This window comes from Athene noctua, chromosome 29 (assembly GCF_965140245.1).
Source record: "Athene noctua chromosome 29, bAthNoc1.hap1.1, whole genome shotgun sequence".
In the NCBI taxonomy this organism is placed as follows: Eukaryota; Metazoa; Chordata; class Aves; order Strigiformes; family Strigidae; genus Athene; species Athene noctua.
In genome coordinates, this window is record NC_134065.1 from 2,051,611 (window position 1) to 2,076,214 (window position 24,604).

The window sequence follows — 24,604 nt, forward strand, 5'->3', positions numbered from 1 at the left end:
TAAGGAGGGGTGAAGGATGGATCCAGTTAATGAGGGGGTGCAGGATGGATCCAGCTAATGAGGACGGGGGGGTGTGCAGGACAGATCCAGCTAACCAAGGGCACCCAGGCGGCAGCCAGCTACTGCGAGGGGGCGCAGCCCGAACCGAGGTAGCGGAGCGGTGCACAGCGGATCTGGCTAACGAGGGGCTCCTGCAGGCCCCGCGGGCAGCCCCCCCGCGTCACCGCCCCCCCCCCGCCCCTTTAAGCCCCCGCGGCGCCGCTTCTCCCCGCCGGGCCGCCGGGGGGCGGTAGCGGCGGCGCCGGGGGCCGGGGTGCCGCTCTCTGCGCGGCGACGCGCGGCGCCTTTCTCTGGTGGCGGCCCGGGCTGGCGGGGCGGGCGGCGAAGATGGCGGAGCCGAGCGGCGGCGGGCCCGGCCCCGGCGGGGAGGGCGAGGCGGGGCTGGGCGGCCCCGGCGGGGCTCTCATCCGCGTCACGGTGAAGACCCCCAAGGACAAGGAGGAGATCGTCATCGCGGACGGCGCCTCCGTGCGCGAGGTGGGGGCAGGGGCGGGCCTGGGGGGTGTGGAGGGACGGGGGGGGCCTGACGTGGGGGTGAGGGGCTGAGGGGACTTGGGGGGCGCTGGCTTTAGGGGGGGGACGGGTTGGGGAGCTGAGCGCGGAGGTGTTTCGGGGAGGGAGTTAGCTTTGGTGCGGGGGGGAGGACTTCCGAGGGGGAGTGAGGGAGCCGGGGGGCCCTGAGAAGTGGGGGGACGTGGCTTGGGGTTGGGGGTGAGGGTTAGAGGGACTTGGGGGACTTTTGGAGACCTGGCTCTGGGGAGGGGAGAGCTGCGGAGGCTTGGGGGGTACCTTTGGCCTTGGAGGCCTTGCGGGAGCCAGGCTTTGAGGGAGCCGCGAGACCTGCGCGGGGGCTCGGGGGGAGCCTGAGTGGGGAGCTGACACTAGAGATGGGGAGAGGCCCGGGGGGGCGGAGATGGTGCTGGGGATGGTCTGTGGGTGGGTTTGTGGGTGTCGAAAACGGGGCGTTGTTGAGGGTGTGGGAGGGGGGTGTGTGGGAAGGCGAGTGGCGTTGTGGGGAGGGGTCGTGGGGAAAGGGAACTTTGGGGTGGATGGTGGCTGTGGGGAGAGGGCTGCGAAGGATCGGGGCGCTGGGGGCTCGGCCCGTGGGCTGGGCTGTGCGGGGGGTGGGAGGGAAGGTGTTCGCTGGGCGGTTGGCGAGGGAAGGGCGCTGCGCTGGGGCGGAGCGGCTCCGGGGGCAGAGCCGGATGGGTGGGTGTGGGGCTGCCCGCGGGGCTGGGGGTTGCGGGGAGGCAGATGCCCCAGGTGAGAGGAGAGGGGCTGGGCACGTCTTTAGGGTGAAGGTCGGGAGCAGAGGAAAGGGAACATCAGCCCACGGTGTGGGCTGGGGGGGGTTTGCTCCTGCGACGGAGCTTCGCCGGGCACGGGGGCGTGGGGTGCGCGGGAGGGGGCCGGGGCTTGCCAAGGCCTGGCTCAAGCTCTGCTGGAACGGCTGTGCCCACTGGGGCAAGGTGTCATCGGCACGGCTCTCGCCGCCTTGCCGTGCTGCCGCGCTTCGGTGTGGGGTTTGGGCGTGAGGTGGTGCTGTGAAGGATCTGCTGGAGGTCTCGGGGGAGCAGAGCTGTGGGGTAGGCAGGGGCTGTAGGACGTGTGGCCCTCCTGCTCCTTCCTGGTCGGCTCCTGAGAGCCCGTCGGTGTAAGCAGACTGTTAAGCCACAGCTTTGCGCAGAGGAGGGCACGAAGCTTTGCAGCCAGGCTGACCTGGGGCTCGGGGCCGTGCTCTCCTGGCCGTTGTTTTTGAGGGTTCTGGTCCTCTGGGACAGGTGTGTGCTGCTTTTTTCCTCTTGTGTCTCCTATAGTCTGTGGCTTCCAAAGGCAAGGCTTTTTTTTCCTCGCAAATCAGCTTGGGAATGCCCTGCCTGGGCTAGCAATGACAATCTTACTGGCAGGTGTTAATCCCACCCCATCACACAGTAGAGAAGAGGTGTCCGTGTTGTGTGGTGTGGTGTGCTCATAGGGAATTCAGTTGCAGAAATAGGAATTGGAGAAGACCTAATTTATTTCCATTGGCTGATGAAGGATTGTTCCCTTTTCCATAGAGCTCTGTCCTGTATTAAATCAGAGTTGGGCTTTCCCTAGGAAAAAAAAAATGAAATGAGCAGAGACAAAAACAGTTCAGTCATTCAGAGGATAAACGGTGTATTTGGATTAGACCTAAGAGACACACTTGATCTTGCTTTGGAAGCCACCAGCTCTAGTTGAGGTAATTGCTCCATTCTTTCTGAAATTTACTCCACATTTTGTAAGTGTAGAGCTTGTCTTTGATTTTTTTTTTAGGATTTTTTTTGTTATTGCCTCATGCATCCTCAGCAACTGGTGACTGAATTAGTGCCTGCATGGGCTCCTTTTGGGTGAGGTGCTGAAGGACTGTCAGTCCTTTATCCTGTTTGCCTGGTGGATATGATATCTGGAGTATAAGCTTTAAATTTCTGGTCTTGGTCCTTTGCCTGAAAAAATGCTTTGTTTGTTTTTCAGTTCAAAGAAGAGATTTCCAGGCGGTTTAAAGCCAAACAGGATCAGCTGGTTCTGATCTTTGCTGGGAAGATCCTGAAGGATGGAGACACGTTGAATCAACACGGGATCAAAGATGGGCTGACTGTACACTTGGTCATTAAGACTCCGCAGAAGTAAGAAACTGTTTCGTCTTGGGGGGCTGAGGGTAAATGAATGATGCGAATAAACGATGGGAGAGCGTTTCTGCTCTGTCAGGGACTGAAGCAGAGTAGTTGTGTGAGGCCTGAGTGCTGGCGCTGGGGCGTGTGTGAGCCTGGCAGCGGTGATCTGGTGGGAGAACTCCCCCTGCCTTGGCTTTGCTGTTGGGTTTATCACTCAGCCTGTCTTTTCCCTGGCTTACACAGCTCTGTAAATCTGTAGCAAGTACCTGACTCTTCTTAATCACAGCTCGTGTGTGTGACTTTGTGTATTTTGAGCCCTTATGATTTAGTAATCTTGAAAGAACCCATTGGAGCTTGATACTGGTTCTAACAAAGATAAGTTCCTGTTAACAGAAACTACCTTCCCCATGAATTTCTATGGAAGTTGTAGCTAACACCCCGGTTTTTCTTGCACTTCCTATCCTACGCTCTGCTCAAAGCCTGTGCTTACGCTGTCCCGGGTGCCGTGGAGACACGCCGTGCCTGTCTGTAGGGCAGAAGGATGGTTCTGCGGGCAGGCGGGTGCTCCACTGCCGTGGGAACGTGCAGAACCTTGGGCGGTGGGACCGCAGGCGCGCAGCGGGGCGCTTGTTCGCTCAAGTGCTGCGGGCGAGCCCAGGGCTAGTTCGGACACGGATCGCTTGTGTCCCTCTGCGCTGCATAGCTCGGCCTGGGAAAAGGGTTGAGCTCAAGGTTTGGCGGGGTTAGGCTTGGCCTGGTGGAGCGCTGGGCGCAGAAGGTTCTTGGGAAGAGTTGCTGTACTTCAGGTGCAGCTGCATCTTCTTGTTGATCTCGAAACCCCCTTTGTAACCATTTTGTGGGCTCCCTGCTGCAGCCTGATGGGGCTCCTGGTGAATTAACGGGGCTGCGTCTCTTTGTGCGGGTCTGCTGCCCCCTGGGAGAGCTGCCTTACTGGCTTAGTCAAGATTAGTGTGCTTTTTATTTTCCTCCTCTTTTTTTTTTTTCTTACAAAGACAAGCGTGTGTATTGTCAGCTTCTGCAGGAGGCCTCCCTCTGGATGCTGCCTCTCCAGGTAGCCTGATAGCCTGATGCTGTTTACCACTGTCTCCACAGCAAACTGCAGTACTTGTGAACCAATTCAAGGGGTAAACAAGAGATCTCTCCTGGCTTGCTCATTTTTTGTCCCACTAATAGTCATAGATAAGTGCTTTCCGAAGACATTACAGCCTCTTCCTGTGCTGAGAGAAACCAAGTGACCTTTCTTCAGCTTCCTTCTTCCTTTTTTGTTCAGCTTCCTATTTGCATTGTTTCCGTGCTCTGCCTCCCTCTCGGTGGCTGCTGATTTTCAGCAGCAGTCAGGTGAGTCTGGAAAGTGGACAGGGACCCTCAGGTTTGATTTTTTTTTTTTTTTTTAAAGTCTTAGAAATAAGAGTGATAGGGAAAGGGAGTTAGAGAGAGGAATCATTCTTGCTTTGGGGAAAAAAAAAATCAAGAAATTGTTCTTGTTTACTTGTCAGTGGCATAATAGCATTATTTGAGGCAAGTAAAGTGAATTTTTGTGGTCAAATTTCATGTGAAAGCTCTTCAGCACTAGTCCAGGACACGCTGTCATGTCTGCAGATGCTTCAGAGAATCTTTAAATGTTGTCTTTCAAGTTCCTATAAAAATCCTGAGGAGGAACTGTGATTACAAGGTACTAGCTTGTGTTGGTTTGCTCAATAAAGCTCATGTCCGGCATCTGCTGTGCTGTGGCTTATGGCACAGTATGTGCATGTGTGTATGAAAAGAAGCTCTGGTCAAATTTTTTTGGACAGAGAAGCCTTGCATGTGAAGTACAGCCAGTGGCAGAGATGTGAATTCATAGCCAAGGTGGCAGAAAACTTTCTGTAGCTTCATGGGAAGGATGCTAGCTGCCTTGTGCCTCAGTTTCCCTCTCTGTAGAGTAATGCTGTTATTATTTTTGCCCGCAGGAGCACTGATAGGAATATTCAGTGCATGGGATGATTTGCAGAAAAGCAAATTCTTGTTTACCCCATGCACTAGCCCTGCTGTAACCTCCTGTGGTTTCTGTGGGAGCAGCAGGAGGATTTTCCTGTTTGGAGCAAACTCATTGCTCAAGGATATATAGCTGAGGTAAATAGTTCAGTGTGATTCAAGGAAGATACAACTCGGGGTAAGACCTGTCAAGCCACTTTGTGTGGGCCAGGATAAAATGTCAGGGGCTGTTACGCATCAGGATGGGAAGCAGATTCCAGCAGATGGAAGGTGTCTGGGAGCACGACTGGGCAGGTGGGAACGGAGGCAGCTGGGGCTGCCCTGGGGACAAGGGGTGTGAAGGGAGGGGCGGTCAGCGTGGGGTGCCCCCCCATGTGTCCCCTGCAGAGGACTCTGCTCACCGTTCCTGAATCTCAGGGGTTTAATGCTGCCTTTTGTTTCTTTTCAGGGTCCAAGATTCGACATCTGCTGCTTCTGCCCCGAATGCTGCTTCTGCCCCCGCTGCAACCCCTTCTTCTCCCGCTGCCCCATCTCAGCCTTCCACATCCAGCAGCGCCGTTCCCGACGCAGGCAGCGGCAGCCGACGGAGCAGCGGCTCGGGGACCGTGGGAGGTCCTGGCGACGGAGGCCCCAATAGTGCTACATCCCTCCTGTGTAAGTGATGGCTGTGAGGTGGAGTGACACGGAAGAAGAATTTCCTAGGATTAGACCAAGGAGTTGGGGTTCTGGAGCCCCGTAGTCATCTCTGCCTGCTGTGGGCTTTGCATGAGTCGTTTCCACCGGAACCCCTCGGTTTCCCTGCTCAGGATGATACCGAAGCCCTTAGTGCAGCGTGTGCAGGGGATGTCCTCCCTCCGAGCTGGCCACCGTGGGAATCTAGGACACCCCTCGAGTAGTGTGGGCGCAGTTCAGCTGATGCACTTGTCCTCTTTTTGCAGCTGCCGACTGTTACTGACTCACGCCTCTCTCCCCGTGTGTTGTTCCCTCTCCAGCTGGCTTTGGCGGCATCACTGGGCTGGGCAACCTTGGGATGGGCTCTGCCAACTTCATGGAGCTCCAGCAGCAGATGCAGCGGCAGCTGATGTCCAACCCGGAGATGCTTTCTCAGATCATGGAGAATCCCTTGGTGCAGAACATGATGTCTAACCCTGACCTCATGAGACAGATGATCATGGCCAATCCCCAGATGCAGCAGCTCATGGAGCGAAATCCAGAGATAAGCCACATGCTGAATAACCCAGAGCTCATGAGGCAGGTGAGTCAGCACACCAGGGCCTGTTCAAAGCATGTTGAGGAGCATCTTTGTGGACCAGCTTCCGTGTCTGCTCTCCAAAGGGAGTGTGTGAATGCCAGATCGGTGATTTTAGAGATCTCTTCCTGCTGTAAGCTCCCCACAAACAGATGGTGGTCTTGAATTATGTGAATACTGATTGCTCAACCCACATACTTGCAACTCTTATCTCCCTTTCAGGGCTATTGAATCCATCGTGTGTTGGGCAAAAAAGGATGCTGGGATCATCCTGGTGTGCTGCGTACAAGGCTACTGTGTTCTGGTTCAGGAACGGGAGTAAAAGCAGTCATGGAGAAGTGAAGCTGCTGCAAAAGCTTTTTGTTTTTCTCCATTTCTCTCGATTAGATTAATATAGACTATAGAGCAGTACAGTCAATATTTTACTCCCTGTATTAGTGGAGAGCACTAGTCATAGGCCGGGATCCTAGAGGTCTCAGTTTTCTGTACAGTCCTGGCACAGAGCAGACCCGTGTCCTAGAGGACTGGCTGTCTGCAGGACTGGAGCTTTGTCGGAAGGGAAGCGTAAGGGACGAGTGAGTTTAAGTGTTAGACAGCCCTTGACAGGACTCTGCTATTCCCCCTGGAAGACTTGTCAGGAGAGCTTTCAGGGTTGTTGCAGAGTGAGCCTAATTTCCATCTGCTTCTCAGTTATCTTTCTTTCAACTGTCGGCCATACGTGAAATTCCAGAGCTGCAGAACTAAATTGTGAATGATCTGTACTTAAGCAGCTCCTCAAATGAGATCTGGATGTTCCTTGTGCAGGGGAGACCCATCAGAAGTTTGGAGTGGGTGGATTTCTTGGTTTTCTTGAAATGGGAAGGATCTAGTCTCTTCCACCTTCTCAGTTTTTGAATGCAGTCCATCTACTTTGAGTGGGAACATATGGGTGTTAAATGTTTGGATGTCCTGATCCTGCTTAGAAACAAAACAATCTCATCCAGCTGAATTGAGGTTGAGAAGGAAGAGAGCTGAGCAAGGATGGGAGGAGCCAGGATCCCTGGGCTCTCTTTGCTTGGATAAATGATCTCTCTGCTCTCTGGCTGTGAAACGGGTTTAATTATACTCTTTCTTCTGGGAGCAGAGACTTAACTCTTTCAGTGCTTGGCTGGTAGATCATCAGAATATCACTGGGCTGCTAACCACTCTCTTGATCCGCTCCGGCCTTCCGTGGTGCACATGGGCCTGAGCTTTCCACGTTTTCCTCCTTCTCCCAGACAATGGAATTGGCTCGTAACCCTGCCATGATGCAGGAGATGATGCGGAACCAGGACCGTGCTTTGAGTAACCTCGAGAGCATTCCAGGAGGATACAACGCCCTGCGCCGGATGTACACGGACATCCAGGAGCCCATGTTCAGCGCAGCCAGGGAGCAGGTATTGGGGTGTAACGTGCTGCGTGTGGGAAAGGGGTCCTTCCCTGACCCCCACGCTCCCGGGGCAGCCTTCCCAAAGCCTGGCTCTTCCTCCCCTCCCGCTCTAGGTGGTGAATGCAGCCACTAGCAGGAGAACGTGGGGCAGTGCTTGTCACCTGCTTTTCTGACACGCTTTGGGGTATCTGAGCAGAGACCTGCCCTTGCCCCGTTGGTCTCCAGGCAGGCCGGGTGCCAGCCCTCGCCCATGTGAAGGCCCCGTGGCTTCGTTAGCACAGCCCTCTGCTCTCAGCCCAGCTCACTGTATTAGCTCAAGCCTGACGCCTTTGGATTGGAGCTGGCTGAGCTCCAGCTGGCTCGAAGCACAGGAGGAGTGAGCGCAGGTCTGTCTGCAAAAGGCTGTGCAGACATACTCCAGTCTAGCATTACCTACTGGTATGTCCGGGTGCTGATTTTACATGGATGTTTTGAAGCTCTGCATTTGGGAGCCAAATCTAGGGCCGGAGCCACTTCTTGAGCCTGGTCTTTTTTTGAGCGAGGTGTGTTGTGGATTAGAGATTTCTCAGGAGGGGAATTACAGCATGTGTTTAGCCAGTTCTGGACCTGGATGAACACAATCGGCCCTTCCCTAGCTCGTACAGCGGTGGGGTTAGCCCAACATTCTCTGCTGGGGCTAACTGATTACAGCTATTTCTCTTTTTTTTTTTTTTCCCTAGTTTGGCAACAATCCTTTCTCTTCCTTGACGGGGAATTCTGATAGCTCAAGCTCTCAGCCTTTGCGGACGGAGAACAGAGAGCCATTGCCGAACCCCTGGAGCCCCACACCCCCTGCCTCCCAGAGCCAGGCGCCCAGCAGCGAAGGGAGCACTGGCTCGGCGACCACCCAAAGCACACCGACTGTATCCAACCCCTTCGGGCTGAATGCTGCGAGCATCGGGGCTGGTACGTAAGCGAGAGGAGCCAGACGGGGAGAGAGAAACCAGAGGGTGCTGCTGACTGAGCAGGTCACCCAGGCTTCCTTAGAGGGCGGTTCCCTCTGGCATCTGGGTGCCTGTCCGTGGCTGCTCACCAGATGAATGATTCTATCCCAGTTGTAAGCACAGATGGGTTATTTCTGGTGTTACTGGTGTCCCTCCAGCCCTCAAGAGCGTGGGAGAGTGGCAAGCAAAGCGCTACCATGGCCGTCCACATGGCCAGGGGATGAAGTAAAGGCATCGCTGTTTTACATCACGTTGTATTTCAGGCACACTGCAGCAGTGCTCAGGCTTGTAAGGGGCTTTCCTTTGTCTTCTCTTCCCTTTCCCCTTGCAGGCATGTTTAACAGCCCAGAGATGCAAGGACTCCTGCAGCAGATTTCTGAAAACCCTCAGCTGATGCAGAACATGATCTCTGCCCCTTACATGCGGAGCATGATGCAAACTCTTGCCCAGAACCCGGACTTTGCAGCACAGGTAAAAGTGTTGCAGTTGTCTTCTGTTGTCAGACAGGCCGTGAGCACGGTGCGTGTGGGACCGGTCTGCTTCTGTCGCTGGAGTGGTTCCTCTTGCAGAAACCAGAGAGCTGAGTGGACGCAGAGGCTTTTGTTATGTTTCTCGATAGCTTGAAGGCGGTCGCAGTACTGAACCCTGTGTCACAGAGTCCCTAACAAGAAAGGTGGCTTTCAGAGGGACCTGGGAATGGCCCTTCTCTTTGCCCGTGGCCAAGTGGTGCCTGTTCCACGCTGCTGCCAGGAATTGAGCTGTCCTGTTTCAGTCCCCATGAGCGGGGGAACATGTTGAAAGCCCAGGGAAGGAGTCAGGGCATGACTGACTTGTTCTTTGTGGCTTAGTTGCGTAGGGTTTAACAGCCCAGTGGCAGCAACCCTCTGACCCTACCTACGTGTGCTGTCTCTTGCTAGATCATGGTAAATGTCCCCCTCTTTGCTGGGAATCCACAGCTTCAAGAACAGCTCCGCCTTCAGCTCCCTGTCTTCCTGCAGCAGGTAAAGGCCCCTGTCTGGCCCTGTGCTGCTCTCAGCCCCTGGGCTCCAGAGCTTTTCCATCCTCTGTAGGAAAGGGAGTATCTCGGCTGCTTGGTCAGGTGGACTAGGAAGCATGTGGGCTTGGGTGGTTTGGGCTGTGAAAGAAAGGGGATTGCACTGGGGAGAGAGAAAGGAAGAGCTTGTTTAGACAAGGCAGTCTAAATTAAGTAATCTAAATTACCTAAAGGTGGACTTCAAATTAGAGTAGTTAAGCTACATGAAACCCCTGTGTGACAGTCTCACTGTAATGAGTTTACAAAAATTAAAACAGCTAATTGTGCTAGAGCAGCTGGTTCACTGAGGTAAATCAAATAAAAATGGCTTTAATTCCAAAGGCATGTGCCCCCAGTTCTAATCTGATTCACCTAGTTCATTTAGGAAATTTGATCTAAACTCTCTGAGTATCTCTAGATGAGCCCTGCAGTCTGGAGACTCCAAGGAGGAACCAGACTCTCGGGTTCGCTCTGGCTGCAGGGCGAGAGGCGCAGCTCTGTGCTGACTGTTCTTCCCATTGAGAGCTGGTGGGTCTCTGCCTGCCAAAGCTCGTGCTGGTTGGTACCGCTGTGTCTCTTTGCCTTTGTTCCCAGATGCAGAACCCAGACTCCCTCTCCATTCTCACCAACCCCCGCGCCATGCAGGCGCTCCTCCAGATCCAGCAGGGACTCCAGACGCTGCAAACGGAGGCCCCAGGACTAGTGCCAAGGTAATAAGCGCTTTCGAGTGGGTTTCTGCAGGCAGAGCTGACATGCTTGGGACCAGCAGGCAGAGTGGCTGTTGATTCATTGAGATCTGCTCAGGGCACCCTCGTGGGGAGACTCTGCGCGCGCCCACAGGCCTCTGAGCTCCAGCTAATTAGCGTTTTCCGCTTGCCTGTACTTCACGTGGGAAGTCCTTGACCCTTTCTTTTTGGAGGAAAGGTTTGGAAACCACCTGGTCCCTCCCCCATCTTTTGTTTGCTTTATTCAGTATTGGCCGAACTGAAGAATTTTTATCTCTGGGGAGCAGTGTGAGATGCGCAGCCAGGAGGCTGGGTGGGTACGCTGGGACAGACTGGTCTGCCAGCAGCCCTCGGGCCTTCTGCTCTCCAGCAACGTGGGTCACATTCAGCCTCCGCGGTTCCTTTCAGGCCTGTGCCTCTGTCAGGATTCCTTAATCCCTGCACCTCGTGTGATGCAGCCAGTTTAATTTACAAAGCTGTCCTGTAAGCGAGGGTCAGCCTGGCAGAGCCTGCTGGGTACAGTGCTGCCCAGCTCTGGGGGGACACCCAGAAGTGCCAGCTCGCCTCTGAGCACCCCCTGCCTTCCTCCACAGCCTCGGCTCCTTCGGCATGCCTCGAATGCCCCCGTCCTCCACAGGAGGAAGCACAATCCCGGAGAACCCCGTTCCCTCCGCTTCGACGCCGGCCAGTGCCTCTCCAGCTGGGGGTGGTAACCCCCAACAGCAGCTCATGCAGCAGATGATCCAGCTGCTGGCCGGAGGAAGCTCTCAAGTACGTAACGCCCAGCTGCGCACGCCCGCCTGGGGAGGGACATCTCCAGGGTGAGGTAGAGGTTGTCCCGATCCCACCCCGCTCTAGGCATCTCCCCAGCAGGTTTCTCTTGACTGTGGTGCTTTATGACAAGTTTGGTGTCTCGGGTTGGCTGGTTCTCTGGGCTGTAGCAGCCCTTTGCAGAGCTTTGGAGCTAAGAGTGCTAGGGATCGGTCAGTGTGAGGTTCATGGTTGGACTAGTTGATCTTCGAGGTCTTTTCCAACCAAGATGATTCTGTGATCGTCGTCTCGGCGCCGGTGTCACCGTAGGTACAGAACTGGGACTAACCACCTGCTGTGCCAAAGCCCGTGGCACTGTGGGGCAGTGGGTGACAGCACTAAACCAAGCCTGGAGTGTTTCAGGACGCCTAAAGCTGAGCTCAGAGTCCCTGCCCCTATTGGATGTTGATCTCTGCGGTCTGACTCTGAGGTCTTTGTCCTTTCCCTCTGCAGGCGCAGAGTCCTGAAGTGCGATTCCAACAGCAGCTGGAGCAGCTGAACGCCATGGGCTTCATTAACCGTGAGGCCAACCTCCAGGCGCTTATTGCCACTGGTGGAGACATCAACGCAGCTATTGAGAGACTGCTGGGCTCCCAGCCTTCCTAAACTCTTGTCATGCTGCCCCACAGACGTCAGCACATGCATCCATACACATGCACAGGGGGATCTTTCAGGAAAGCCCACCATCATTTTCATATCTGACAGCTGTCCATGTATTTAAAACAAAAAAAAATACAGCTTAACCCCTGACCTTCCTACTAAGTTAAGATTTCATGTTGAAATGCTCTTTAACTGGCTTGTATGTGGATTCCAGTTCTCATCGTGGCCACAGAGACTTCAGATGTGTATTTTTTCCTAAATATGCCCTCTGTCTCAGACACTCTTCTCTCTCTCTCTAGATGGTAGAGGCGATACTTCTAGTTACTTACCTGAATGATTGTGTTTTGAGTAGCTTGATTTTAACTGTACATGATTCCCTCCCCTAGCCCTCCTTTCAGGCAAATATTTAAAACTTGAGCCAATTCGGGTTTTGGTTATTTCTCCCAGCATCTTATTGATAATGGATCAAAAGAAAAATTGAAATGACCTGAAAATTTCTGATGTCATTTGTCTTGATGTTCTATTGGATGAACTGAGCCTGTGTCCCTTGCACACAGGTGCCTCTGATCTCCTGGTAGAGGGTTAATGTGCATGAAAACTACATTTGAAGTGTGGCCTCTTTACACACTTGGGATGGTGTAAAGGAGCCTCGATGCCTTCTGGGATCAGGCTTGCTGTTCTTGAACTTGAGTTGAAAGTGCCGTGCAGAAGAACGTGTTTGAAAGGTGTGTTTCTGCCCAAGCAATTTAGTTCTCGCGCAGTGGTGTCAGGGGTTTGTTGACTCTTGTGCTCAGTAGGCTCATTTCTGAAAGTGTAAAAACAAAAAAGGAAATTGAGAAAATCACAATCTTTTCGCTTCACTGGAAAACGCTGAAGTTCATGTTCTTTCCAGTTTAGATCCATCCTCCATTTCCCCCCCCCCCCCCCCCCCCCCCATTTTGGTGTGTTTGAATGTTATGACTCTCCAAGAAACTCCCCGAGGACCAGCAGGGTGATATTTTTCCCAAGAGCCTCCATGGCTGTGTAATTTGCATACCATTTTTATCAAAGAAAAATAAATGCGCACAACCATCTGTCTCCCTGCACTCCATGTATCTTCCTTGATTGCCACACCTCAGCTGATTGAGTTCCCCTAGTTCCTTGTAATTAATCTGCCTTGTCTCCTGTGCTTACCTCATGCAGATGGTCGGGGGGGTCGTGCAACCTCCCTGCCTGGCCAGGCTTCCTTCCCTCTTGCGGTAGGAAACCTGTTTGACACTTAAATCTTGCTGAAGGCTTGTCCAAAATCTGGCCCTAAACGTGCCTGTTTGGAAACTTCCTTTGAATTAGGGACTTTCAAGTATGTGTAGGACAATTTCTGCTGGTTTTGGCAAACGTGAGCCACAGGATAGAAGGAGCCAGCGGGTCCTGCTGACCCTGGAGGGGTTTGCTTGCAGCTGGCCTGTCCCAGTGCCCTGGGAAGCAGCTCAGTGCAGAGGATTTCACTCCTGTTTTTCTGTAGGAAGCGCGGTGCTTGCTGTTAGCTGGGTGTTTGTATTTTCTTTTAAGGTTTTCTTTTGATAGGGGAGGATTGGGCAGTGAGAGGGAATAGGAGGAATCCCAGTGCTGCTTTCTTGTGTACCTGTAAAACCTGCTGCGCTCAGCTTGCTCTGGAGTTGGCGATGGGATCTGTCAATACTGTGGGTGGTTGGAGGGTGTAGGTGGAGCAGCGGCTGCTTGAGAAAACACGGGAGTGCGTGCGGGCTCCTGCCTTTGTGTATCTGCATCACACCGAGCCTGGGGTTTTTTTAGATGAGGATTTGGAAAGCCTGGCTTTAATCTCTTCCCTCGGAGGCTGTGCACATCTGTGTGGCTCTTGCAACCTCTCCTCAAATGTGAGGAGAATTTGCAGAGGTGCGTGAGGTTGTTCCTGATGGTGCTGGCAGGGCAGAGCTCTCTCCTAATGTTGCTCATCGGCCCTTTGGCACCTAAAAATGGGCTTATGAAAAGGCCTGTATGGTCCCTCCTGCTCTCTTAGGTTTGGTGCCTGCACTAAGGTCTGTTCATCTCCGCAAAGGCTCCGTCCCCGTGCCAGCCAGCTCGGGCAGAGAATGCGTTTGTGGGATGATGGGGTAACCAGGGAAGAGTAGAGGAGGCAGTGGGAAGGTGAACGGTGTCGCTGGGTTGCGAGGAGCAGAGACATACCCTTCTTTGCCATCAAGCTGTGCTCTACGTTTGAACCTCTTTTAAAAAAGCAAAACTAGTCCCAAACCCTGTTTGGGCCAGGCAGAAACAGTCCTTCCAGCTCCCTCCTCGGCGTGGGCGAGATGTGCTGGTGTGGTGTAAATCACACTGATGTGAGGGAGCTCTGTGTGTGTGGGGGCAGCTGGTCTGCTCCTCTCGCCGGCAGGACGGGAGGTTCTGACCCGTCCCTTGGCTTTGGACACCGAGAGACTTGGGGGGGGGGGGTCCCGTGAGTCCAAAGCAACGAGGTGGTGGAGCGGGAGGGTCCTGCCAGGCCGCAGCTGCCGGCGCTGCCTCGCCTGGGACGGGTGGGAGTTGGTGATGCTTCAGCATTGCTGGGGTGGGCTGGAAGTCCCTGTGTGGTCGCAGCGTAGGCAGCCCGCTCAAAATTACTGAGGGGAATTAATGTGCTGCTTGTAGAAGTTCTTGCTGGGGTGTTTCTTACTGAAGTTTTTCCAGAGAGGTCCCCGGACCGTGGCAAGCGCGTGGAAGCCATCCTGCGGCGATTCTGGGAGGATAACGATTGGTTTTGATTTGGGGGAAATGCTGAGTCTTCACAGGCCATTCAGTCCTCCGTGTCTCTGCTCGTTTAAGCAGGAAAACATATTTCTCCTGTCTCTCCACGTCGCAGCAATCCGCTCTTATGCCAGTTTGAGATCATTCCTCACCTGCTGCCAGCCCACCAGCCAAGGTGCTAAAATAAAGATAACAGGGCAGCCTGCTATCTCGCCTTGCAGCCTCTGTTTGCATCTGATGTTCATCTACCAGCTCTCCAGCTTCCCCCAGGCAATTTGGCAGAGCTGCCGCCCTCCCCGCTCTCCTCCTGCCTGCTCCGGAGGGGCTTTGCCATCCTCGGATGGATTCGTGGCTTCGGCGCCGGGAGGGGGGGAGCAGCCTCAGGGAAACGCTTTGTGTGGCTTTTACCAACCCCTCAGCTCTTCCAGGAGTTATTTTCCCCCGAGGTGGCTTTGCAAACTCTTCCCTGTAGCTCCGTAGCCCTGGGGAGCAGAAGAGCCCCCGCACGGGGATGGAGCGCTGAGCTCTGCCCTGCACCTGCCTGGGGAGGCTCTGGCCTCGGCTCAGGGGAGTGGGAGCAGCAGCGTGTGTCCCCCCCCAGCTCCCACTTCTCAAAATAGGGGAGAAAAATCTGTGAGGGCAGAGCCGGAGGCTTCAGCAGGAGCCGGGGGGGGTGATGGATGGCGCTGGAGGGCACCCTGGGCATCCGGAGGGCGTTTGGGTTTCGCCTTTGGTCGGCGCAAGCTGGGGAGGAGGAGGCGGCTTTGAGGAGTGGTGAGAAAGGAGCTTTTTAGTGAAACCTTAATCCCCTCCGGAGAGCTCTCCCTAATCCTCGGTAATGTGCTGTTCAAAAGCCCTCTTTCAGAGGAACAATTGCACTTTCTCGCCGTTGTATCTCCTTCCCGGAGGAATTGCCCAAAGGTGTTCCTTGCTGACTGTTTCCTCTCATTTTTCTCTGATAAATAGAATTAATTCCTTTAAAATAGAATGGAAGGAGCAATTTCCTCAGCGGGTAGTACCGAATCAGGCTGATTGATTTGGAGAGATTTCTGCCGTCAAGGACTTATTTTCACTTTATTCCTCCCCCCTCCCTGGAGGAGAAACCGCAGCCTTTTCCCTTAATAACCAAACGTAACACTTTCAACTCTGAAATCAAACAGATGTGGAGGAAGGAGATATTGCAGGAAACGGACATCTAAATTTCTTTCAAGGAACCCATTTCTTGGGGTGCAAACTCAAACTGGTTCTGTTAAAAACTTCTGAACGTGCTGCAAGAGGGGGGCAGCAGGGGAATCTCCCCGGGTGAGGAGGTCCTGGAGAGGGATAAAAATAAAAATCGGGGAAAAAAAAAAAGATAATTATTATATAAACATACATACATTGTGTATATTGAACTGCTGCAGCATCTTTGCTCGGCCACGGGAGCCCTGAGGAAGGGCTTGAGGTGGACTGAGCTCAGTGATGCTCCTTGGCCTTTCTGCTCCATCCTGCAGCATTTCGGGGCAGAAAAACCACGATTTGGAGAGCGGTCGGGACAGCACCGGCTCACTCGGCTGCCTGCCAGCAGGACGCGACCGTGTCACGTTCAGGTCCCACTGCTCCAACCTGGTTTATTTTTTAATTTCTCCAGCAAGTTGATATCTCGTTCCCTGCCTGGTCCTGGCGGCGTTTCTCCAGGGTGGGTGCAGCGTTCCTGCCTCGTGGAGCCCGTGCCCGCGGCAGGACGGAGACTGGGATTCGTTGAGACTGGGATTCGTTGAGACTGGGATTCGTTGAGACTGGGATTCGTTGAGACTGGGATTCGTTGAGACTGGGATTCGTTGAGACTGGGATTTGTTGTTTGCTCCCATTAACCTTGGAAACACCAAAATCCCAACTTTTCCAGCCTGCCCCAGGGCTGAGCAGCGCTGGAGCCGCCCTGGGGAGAGAGAAGGGGAGAGGGGTGACAGTTGGGGACCTGCTGGTGCTTCTGTGGATGTTTTTATTTTATTTATTTTTTTTAAAATCCTCCCAGGAAAGGTGGAGCCGTCGTGGCTCCCGCAGCCCCCGGGCTGCTGCGCTCTGCAGGCTTGGTGTGAGCGTGGGGATGAGCCCCGGTGCCCGAGGGGGGCAGGTGGGGGGACACGGCGGGGGCTGGGTGTGACAGTAAAGTGCAAGGAGGGGCAGGAGCGACGCGGGGGGGGGGTGGGGGGGTGTCCCTCGACCCTGCTCCAGCGCCGTCAGCAAAGGGTGGCAGGTAGTGCGACGGTTGCACGTGCCTCCTGCACCCCACCACACGCTTTGTCGTGCACCCCGTTGCACAAGCACACCCCAAGCGTGCCCCACAGACCCTGTCGCACACCTTGTACATCCCGTCACACCCTTCATCGTGCCCCTGCTCACCCTGTAGCACAGCACACACGTCACATGCACCCCACTGCACGCCTTGCACACCTTGTGCACCCTGTTGCACGAGCACATCCCATGTGTGCCCCATCAACCCTGTCACACACCTTGCACCCCCCATCACACCCCTGCTCACCCTGTTGCGCAGCACACACGTCACACACACCCCACCTCACGCCTCGTGCACCCCGTTGTGCACCCCATTGCACAAGCACACCCCACATGTGCCCCACAGACCCTGTCGCACACCTTGCACACCCCATCACACTCTTCATCGTGCCCCTGCTCACCCCATTGCGCAGCACACACGTCACACACACCCCACCGCACTCCTCGTGCACCCCATCGTGCACCCCGTTGCACGAGCGCACCCCACAGTCCCCATGGCACGCCTTGCCCGCCCCGTCACACCCCTCGTCGCGCCCCTGTTCACCTGGGGGCCGGTTTCTCGTCCTCCCCACCGACCTTCCCAGACGTGCGGGAGTTGGGGGGCCGCTCCCGCCCGGCCGGAGCACGGGGCGAGCAGCCGCGTGCGGGGAGGCCGAGGCGTTTGCACAGGGACAACCCCCCCCAAAAAAACCCACGCGCTGCCCCCCCGCCCCGCATCCTCCTCATGCGCTGGGGGTCGCGGCTTTGCTGGAGCAAAGGGGGAGCGGGGGGGGGGACACACGTGAGGCGGGGGCACGTCGCCGTCCCTGCGGCACCACCAGGGCCCCTGGCAGCGGGGGGTGACGGAGCGGGGGGGGGTCCCCCCCGCAGAGCTCCGGGAGTGACCCGGCAGGAGCCTGGGCACCGGGACAGCGGGGACGGGCACGGATGCGGCTGGCGGGGGAGGCACCGCGGGCACGGCACCGGCTGGGGACCCCAAAAGAAAAGAGCCCCCGGCTGCGGGGCCAAGCGTGTGTACGCACTGGGCACATGTGTCTGCGCGCACACGCGTGTGTACACACGCACACATGTACCCTCTGGGGCGGCAGAGTCCCCCGCTCCCCCCCCTTGGGCCGCTGCAGCAGCGTCAGGGCGTGGGCAGAGCCCGCTCTGTGTGTGTGTGTGTGTGTGCATACGTGTGCGTGTATGTGGGTGTGTCATATGTGTGTATACATATGTGCATGCATGTCTATGTGTGCATATGTTCATCCATGCATGTGTGTGCATGTGTGTCCATACATGTGCATCCATATGTGTGTGTCCATACATGTGTGTGTCCATATGGGTTCGTCCATATGTGTGTGTCCATATGTCTTTGTGTCCATGTGTTCCCATACGTGTGTGTGTCCACACGTGTGTCCATACGTGTGTCCATACACGTGTATCCATATGTGTGTGTCCATCCATGTGTGTGTCCATGCGTGTGTCGATACGTGTGTGTGCATACGTGTGTGTCCATACATGTGTACGTGTGTGTCCACACATGTGTGTCCATACTTGTGTGTGCACGTGTGTATCCATACATGTGTGTGTCCATACATGTGTGTGCACGTGTGTGTGTCCATACATGTGTGTGTCCATACTTGTGTGTGCACGTGTGTGTCCATACTTGTGTGTGCACGTGTGTGTGTCCATACACGTGTGTGTCCATACTTGTGTGTGCACGTGTGTGTCCATACTTGTGTGTGCACGTGTGTGTCCATACATGTGTGTCCATACTTGTGTGTGCACGTGTGTGTCCATACCTGTGTGTGTCTATACGTGTGTGTGCACATGTGTGTGTGTCCATACATGTGTGTGTCCATACTTGTGTGTGCACGTGTGTGTCCATACATGTGTGTCCATACTTGTGTGCACACGTGTGTGTCCATACATGTGTGTGTCCATACATGTGTGTGTCCATACGTGTGTGTCCATACATGTGTGTCCGTACACGTGTGTGTCCATACATGTGTGTGTCCATACCTGTGTGTGTCCATACATGTGTGTGTCCATACTTGTGTGCACACGTGTGTGTCCATACCTGTGTGTGTCCATACCTGTGTGTGTCCATACATGTGTGTCCGTACACGTGTGTGTGCCTGCCTGGGCCTGACACCCGCGTGTCCCCGTGCGCACACGCCCGCCTGTGACCTTACACCCGCCTGCACGCGCGGGTGCACGTGTGCGCGTGCCCGTCACCGCACGTGCGCGCGCTTTCTCCGGGGCCGCGCGCACGTGCCGCTCCCGGGGTCTGTCCGCGCGTCCCCGCCTCCGGCTCCACCCCCCGGCGCGCGCGCGCGCGCCCCTGCCAAGCCCCGCCCCCTCCAAACTCCGCCCCCCGCCGGGCCCGTGCCCGACGCGCCGTCTGCGCATGCGCAGACCCCCCCCTCCCCCCCGGCGGCCCCGCCCCGTGCGCACGCGCAGTCCCCGGCCCCGCCCCGCCGCCCGCGCACGCGCAGTCGCCGCTTCCTGCCGGGCCCAGGCCGGGGCGTGCGGCGGCGCCTGGCGGGATCCCGCGACCCCCCGGCACCCCCCGCCATGAGCGCCCCCGAGCCGCCAGGCCGCGGGATGCGGTTTGCGGAGAGCCAGCTGCGGCGGCACGGCTGGCGGCGAGGTGGGGGCCGGCCGGGGACCCTCCCTCCCTTGTTGCTCCCTGAGTTCCCCCGGGAGGTTCCCCAGGCCCCGGCCCCCCGCGGTCCCCGGCCCTCCCCGGGCTCACGGCCCATCCCCCGGTCGCCCCCAGCCCCTCCCTTCCCGGTGGAGCAGGCCTCAAGCCCCAACACCTGGGGCCTCGCAGGACCCCCGGCGGCCTCCTCCGGCCTCGGGGGGTCTGGGGGAGCCGCTGCGGCGAGTGACGGGTGCCCTTGTCCCCAGGGCAGGGGCTGGGGAAGCGGGAGGACGGTATCGCCGAGGCCATCCGGGTGAAGGTGAAGTGTGACACGGCGGGGGTGAGTGCAGACCCCTGACCGGCGGGGGGGGCTCGGGCCCAGCGGCCGCCACTGGCTGCGGCCATTTCGGTGATTCCTCTGCACCCCGCAGGTGGGACACGACGCGGCGGAGCCGTTCACCTTCCACTGGTGGGACCACGTCTTCAACAAGGCGGCTGCCAATATCGCTGTGGAGGCCGGGCAGGTAGGAGGGTTGGGGGGCGGCGGGGGGCAACCTGGGCGACCCGGGATGGGGTTGAAGGACAGGGAAGGCTTTGCAGTCCCCTTTGGGGACTTTTAAGTGTCACTCTGTGTCTCTGCAGCCTCTAACAGCACCTGGCACAGGGACATGGCAGCAGAGAGGTGCTGCTCGAATCCCCGAATCATCTGGGATGGAAAAGCCCTTGAAGCTCCTCCAGCCCAACCATGACCCTCCCCCTGACCGTTCCCAACTCCCCCAGATCCCTCAGCGCTGGCTCAGCCCGACTCTTCAACCCCCCCAGGGATCCCGGGGACTCCCCCCCTGCCCTGGGCAGCCCATTCCAACGCCCAACAGCCCCTTCTGCACAGAAATCCTTCCTCAGAGCCAGCCTGACCCTGCCCTGGGCAGCTTGAGGCCATTCCCTCGGGGCCTGGCGCTGGGGCCTTGGCTCCAGAGACTCATCCCCCCTCTCTGCCCCCTCCTGGCAGGGAGTTGCAGAGGGCCAGGAGGTCTCCCCTCAGCCTCCTCTTCTCCAGACTGAACCCCCCCAGTTCCCCCAGCCGCTCCCCAGCAGACCTGTGCTCCAGACCCTGCCCCAGCTCCGTTGCCCCTTTTTAGGAAGGGGTAAAGCCGCTCAGGTAAGACACTTCTGAGCCCATTGCAATCTCTCTCCCCTCAGGATGGCGTCTCCATGAAGACACTTTCCGAGCAGGGAGTCGGGATCAGCAATAAGAAGCCCCGCAAGGCCGCCAGCACCGACAACATGCTGTACGGCCGCTTCGTGAAGGTAACTGGCCCTGGGAGCAACTGCAGCCTCCCCAGCCCATCACTGCTGTGGCCCCCAGGCCCCCCTTTTCTTTGTCCCCCTTTCTCACAGCCCCTCTGTCTCTCCCTGTTGCAGTCAGCCACGCTCACAGCATGTGGGGAGGAGCCCATGAAGCTGCCTGCTGGCTCAGAGAGCAGCGAGGAGGAGGAGAAGCTGGACCTCTCTTCGGCGAGGAGGTGAGGCTGAGGCAGCAGTGCAGCTGTGGGGAGGGACGGGAGCTGCGAGGGGGAGCCCCGGTCTGGGCAGTGCTCCCCCTCCCCGTGCTGATGCTGGGGGTGACACATCCTGTCCTGTCCCGCAGGCTGACGGACGAGGAGCTGATGCGGGCGTGCGGCGGCCGCACAGCACACAAGTAAGTGGTTGAGGGGGGTGCACAGTTGGGCTCCCTGCTTCTAGCAGGGGCTCTTGAGCAGGCTGGGCTGGCTGGGAGGTGCCAGACCCTGGCTGCTCATGGGTGTTGCAGGGGTGCCCGCCACGGCCTGACCATGAGCGCTAAGCTGGCACGTCTGGAGGAGCAGGAACGAGCCTTCCTGGCCATGTACCGACAGAAGGAGCAGCAGGATGTGCCCCTAGACAGCAGCTCCCCAGCAGAGAGGCAGAAAAAAAAGAAGAAAAGAAGGAAACAGTCCGGGGATGGAGCCGACCCTGAGGTGCTGCATGAGGCAAGTGGAAAAGAGGAGGTGGCAGGAGAGGAAGGGAAGGTTGTGAAGAGAAAGAAGAAGCAGGAGCCACGCAGAGAAGAGGAGGTGGAGGGAGAGGAAGGAAAGGCTGCAAAGAGGGAAAAGAAGCAGCAGGAGGAAGAGGACAGAGAAGAGCCAGTTGAGACAGAGAAGAAGAAGAAGAAGAAAAAGAAGAAGAAGAAGGAGGAGGACAAAGAAGAGACAGCTGAGACAGAGGTACTTCTAGAAGACACAGATGGGCCAGACCAGGCTGGGCACAGCCCCAGGAAGAAGAGGAAGAAGAGGAAGAGGGAGGCAGAGTGAGCGGGGGCCGAGGCTGCCATGCTGCACAGCTGCTGGTACCGCGTGGCTCCGAGGGTCCCGATCCTGCCTGCTGGCGCTGGTGGGTGCCCGAGGGTGCTCTGGGCTCTCCCTAGGCAGAGCCCAGCACTGTAGCTCAGCTCTGTGTTTGCTGCCTGGGGATACTGGGCTGGGACTGGTTGGTCTGGGCTTTATTTCACTCCCTGAGCCTTCCCCCCATTAGGGGTGACCCTGGTTCCCACCAGGCCCTGGAGCAGGGACCCATTTGCTGTGGGTCTGTGCAGAGGGACACAAGGGGACAGACCCCACACTGAAATATTTGTTCAAGGACACAAATAAATTTTTATTGCAGTGAAACTATCCTGAAGCACAAGATCCACGGCAGACCCCGGGATCCCCGATGGCGTCTGTACCTCAAAGAACTCGATCAGGTCCCAGGCTCCTGGGGGGTTTCATTTGCACTGAACTTGGATCCCGCTGGCAGAGCTGGGTAGGACGGAGCCCAGCGAGGTGCTGAGCATCCCCCACGCAGAGCGCTGTGGCTTTGGCAGCATTAGGCCCTGATCTGTTGTGCCAAAGCCCAGCTCAGCCCTCTGAGCCCCAGCCTTAGGTCAGCTGCAGGACACAGTCCGTTTCGGGGTACGGTGGCAGGTTTAGAGTGTATTTTTCCTGGAGCGCAGCGGGCACAAACCTGCCCCCGAGGAAGTGGTAGCGGCCAGTGAAATGCATCGCTGCCTTCTTGGGTGCCGTGAGGGAGATGAGCATGTCGGGCTGGAGACCATCCGCCTTCCCCTTCTCCACGTCCCAGCCTGCAACAAACCCCAAGGCCAGGCTGGGGCCAGGAAGAGCCCAGGCGGGCACCTTCCCCCCCCCTGCCCTGTGGGTGTGGCCGTTACTCACCCGAAGGGATGTCGATGCTGGCGATGGGCACCGTGATGCGCTCGAGGGTGCTGAGGATGCTGCCAAAGGGCTCCCGCACTGCTCCCTTGAAGCTGAACCCGAAAATGGCGTCAACCACCAGGCCGTAGAGCTCGTCGATGAGCGCGGCCTGTGACAGCAGGGAGGGCAGGGGGTGGACAAAAACCAGCTCTTAGGGAGGCTGCTCCATCCCAGACTCATCTGGGTTGGAAAAGCCCCTGAAGCTCCTCCAGCCCAACCATGACCCTCCCCCTGACCCTTCCCAACTCCCCAGACCCCTCAGCGCTGGCTCAGCCCGACTCTTCAACCCCCCCAGGGATCCCGGGGACTCCCCCCTGCCCTGGGCAGCCCATTCCAACACCCAACAGCCCCTTCTGCACAGAAATCCTTCCTCAGAGCCAGCCTGACCCTGCCCTGGGCAGCTTGAGGCCATTCCCTCGGGGCCTGGCGCTGGGGCCTTGGCTCCAGAGACTCACCCCCCCTCTCTGCCCCCTCCTGGCAGGGAGTTGCAGAGGGCCAGGAGGTCTCCCCTCAGCCTCCTCTTCTCCAGACTGAACCCCCCCAGTTCCCCCAGCCGCTCCCCAGCAGACCTGTGCTCCAGACCCTGCCCCAGCTCCGTTGCCCTTCTCTGGCCACGCTCGAGTCATTCAATGGCCTTTTTGGGGTGAGGGGCCCAGAACTGAACCCAGGAATCGAGGGGCGGCCTCCCCAGTGCCGAGCCCAGGGCTCAGATCCCTCCCCTGTCCCCGGGCTGCTCCTCACCTCGGCCGGGAACTCGGGCAGGAAGGGGATGTCCATCTTCTGGCACTGGGTGGTCAAACCTTCAAAGAGGGGCTTGTTGGGGCGCTTGGGGTAATACACGGTCGGTTCGTAGCCCTGCAGGAGCAGGAGGGATCTGAACGGTGCTGTGGCAGCAGGAAGGGGAACCCCAAAGCTTGCAGCTATGGGGGGGCTTGGGCCGGGCACCCTCCCTGGGGTGTGCGTCTCGGGGGGGGGAGTGTGGAGCCGCCTGCGCGAGAGACTCACAAACATTTTCAGGTGCCGGGCACAGACCAAACCGTCGCCGCCGTTGTTGCCCGGCCCACACACGACCAGCACGGCGGGCTGGCTGGTGGTGAAGGAGCTGGGGGGGTAGGCCTGGCGTGGGGCAGGAGGTGGAGGGTTACGCTGGGGAAGCGGGCCCACACCGTGGACCCCCCCAGGACCACCACCGCCCCCCCGCGTGCCCACCTTGGCGATGGCGGTGGCGCAGCTCAGCCCCGCCAGCTCCATCAGCTGGTCCACGCTGAACTTGTACTGGGTGAAGAGCTCCTGGTCGATGGCCTGGGCCTCCTCCTGCCTGCGGAGGGACGGCGGCGCCCCGGGGGGGCCTTGAACCCCGCCCGGACCCCAGCTCGGGGGGGTCAGGGCCCAGCTCCCCACGCTGAGCCCCCGGCCCTGTGCACCTCTGCCCCCCGTGAGGTTTGCCCGATCCCTCTGCCCCCCCCCATCCTGTCCAACCCCTCGACACCCCCCTGTCCTGCCTGACCCCTCTGTGCCCCCCCCGTCCCGTCGGACCCCTCTGCTTCCCCCCCCCGTCTTTCCCGACCCCTCTGCACCCCCTTGTCTCCTGCCCGACCCTTCTGTCCCCTCCTCCCCATCCTGCCCGACCCCTCCAACCCCCCCCCGATCCTCTGCTCCCCCCATTCTACCCAACCCCTGTTCCCCCCCCCCCCCCCCCGTGCCCCTCTCCACCCCGTTAACCCCCCCCGGCCCCTCCCTGCGCCCCCCAAACACCCCCCGCCCCCTCTACCACTCTCCGGCCGCCCATTCAATTTTCGGGTCCCCCCCCCCGGTCCCCTTCCGCCCCCTCCGCGGCTCTACCCGAGGTAGCGGAGCCCCCGCGGGCCGGGCCCGGCGCTGGGCCCCTGCATGGCGCGGTGGGGGGGGCACCGGGCCCGCTCCCAGCTCCGGTCCCAGCGCCGGCAGCACCCGCCCGCCCGCGCCCCCCCCGCCGCCACCAGCAGCCCCAGGCCCAGCCCCAGCAGCGCCCTCGGCCCCGGCATGCGGCGGCCCCGGCCCGGGACGGAGCTCGGTGCGGGGCCCGGGACGGAGCAGGCGCGGGGCGGCCCCGGGGCGGAACGTCCGCTCCCGTTCCCGCGGGGCGGTGCCTCGGCGACATCTTCCCCCCCCCCGGCCTCCCTCCGCCCTCCCAGCACGGAAAAAAGAGCGAACAGCAAAG

The 24,604-nt window shown here is 57.9% G+C and overlaps 3 protein-coding genes across 5 annotated transcripts; 2 read left to right on the forward strand and 1 right to left on the reverse strand.

The window, feature by feature from the left end:
• The first annotated feature begins 364 nt into the window (after window positions 1-364).
• UBQLN4 (ubiquilin 4) lies at window positions 365-12,573 on the forward strand. 3 transcript variants are annotated; one of them, XM_074929350.1, is made up of 11 exons: window positions 365-537; window positions 2,554-2,705; window positions 5,137-5,342; window positions 5,681-5,943; window positions 7,194-7,352; window positions 8,065-8,290; window positions 8,660-8,799; window positions 9,246-9,329; window positions 9,956-10,071; window positions 10,680-10,857; window positions 11,350-12,573. In XM_074929350.1, exons 1-11 carry the CDS (start codon window positions 388-390, stop codon window positions 11,500-11,502), a joined length of 1,827 nt encoding a protein of 608 aa, XP_074785451.1. In that variant the 5' UTR covers window positions 365-387; the 3' UTR covers window positions 11,503-12,573. The 3 variants fall into 3 exon arrangements, with proteins under 3 accessions (XP_074785451.1, XP_074785452.1, XP_074785453.1); XM_074929351.1 differs by having other exon boundaries at window positions 5,137-5,282; XM_074929352.1 differs by lacking the exon at window positions 9,246-9,329.
• A 6,432-nt stretch (window positions 12,574-19,005) lies between these two features.
• GPATCH4 (G-patch domain containing 4) lies at window positions 19,006-21,650 on the forward strand. The gene is made up of 7 exons (XM_074929356.1): window positions 19,006-19,144; window positions 19,405-19,478; window positions 19,570-19,662; window positions 20,339-20,446; window positions 20,561-20,661; window positions 20,787-20,837; window positions 20,949-21,650. Exons 1-7 carry the CDS (start codon window positions 19,069-19,071, stop codon window positions 21,466-21,468), a joined length of 1,023 nt encoding a protein of 340 aa, XP_074785457.1. The 5' UTR covers window positions 19,006-19,068; the 3' UTR covers window positions 21,469-21,650.
• A 133-nt stretch (window positions 21,651-21,783) lies between these two features.
• On the reverse strand, window positions 21,784-24,496 carry NAXE (NAD(P)HX epimerase). Its single transcript, XM_074929357.1, has 6 exons — window positions 24,247-24,496; window positions 23,614-23,722; window positions 23,410-23,520; window positions 23,146-23,259; window positions 22,366-22,513; window positions 21,784-22,274 (listed from the first exon to the last, which is right to left on the reverse strand). Exons 1-6 carry the CDS (start codon window positions 24,426-24,428, stop codon window positions 22,072-22,074), a joined length of 867 nt encoding a protein of 288 aa, XP_074785458.1. The 5' UTR covers window positions 24,429-24,496; the 3' UTR covers window positions 21,784-22,071.
• Between the last annotated feature and the right edge of the window lie 108 nt (window positions 24,497-24,604).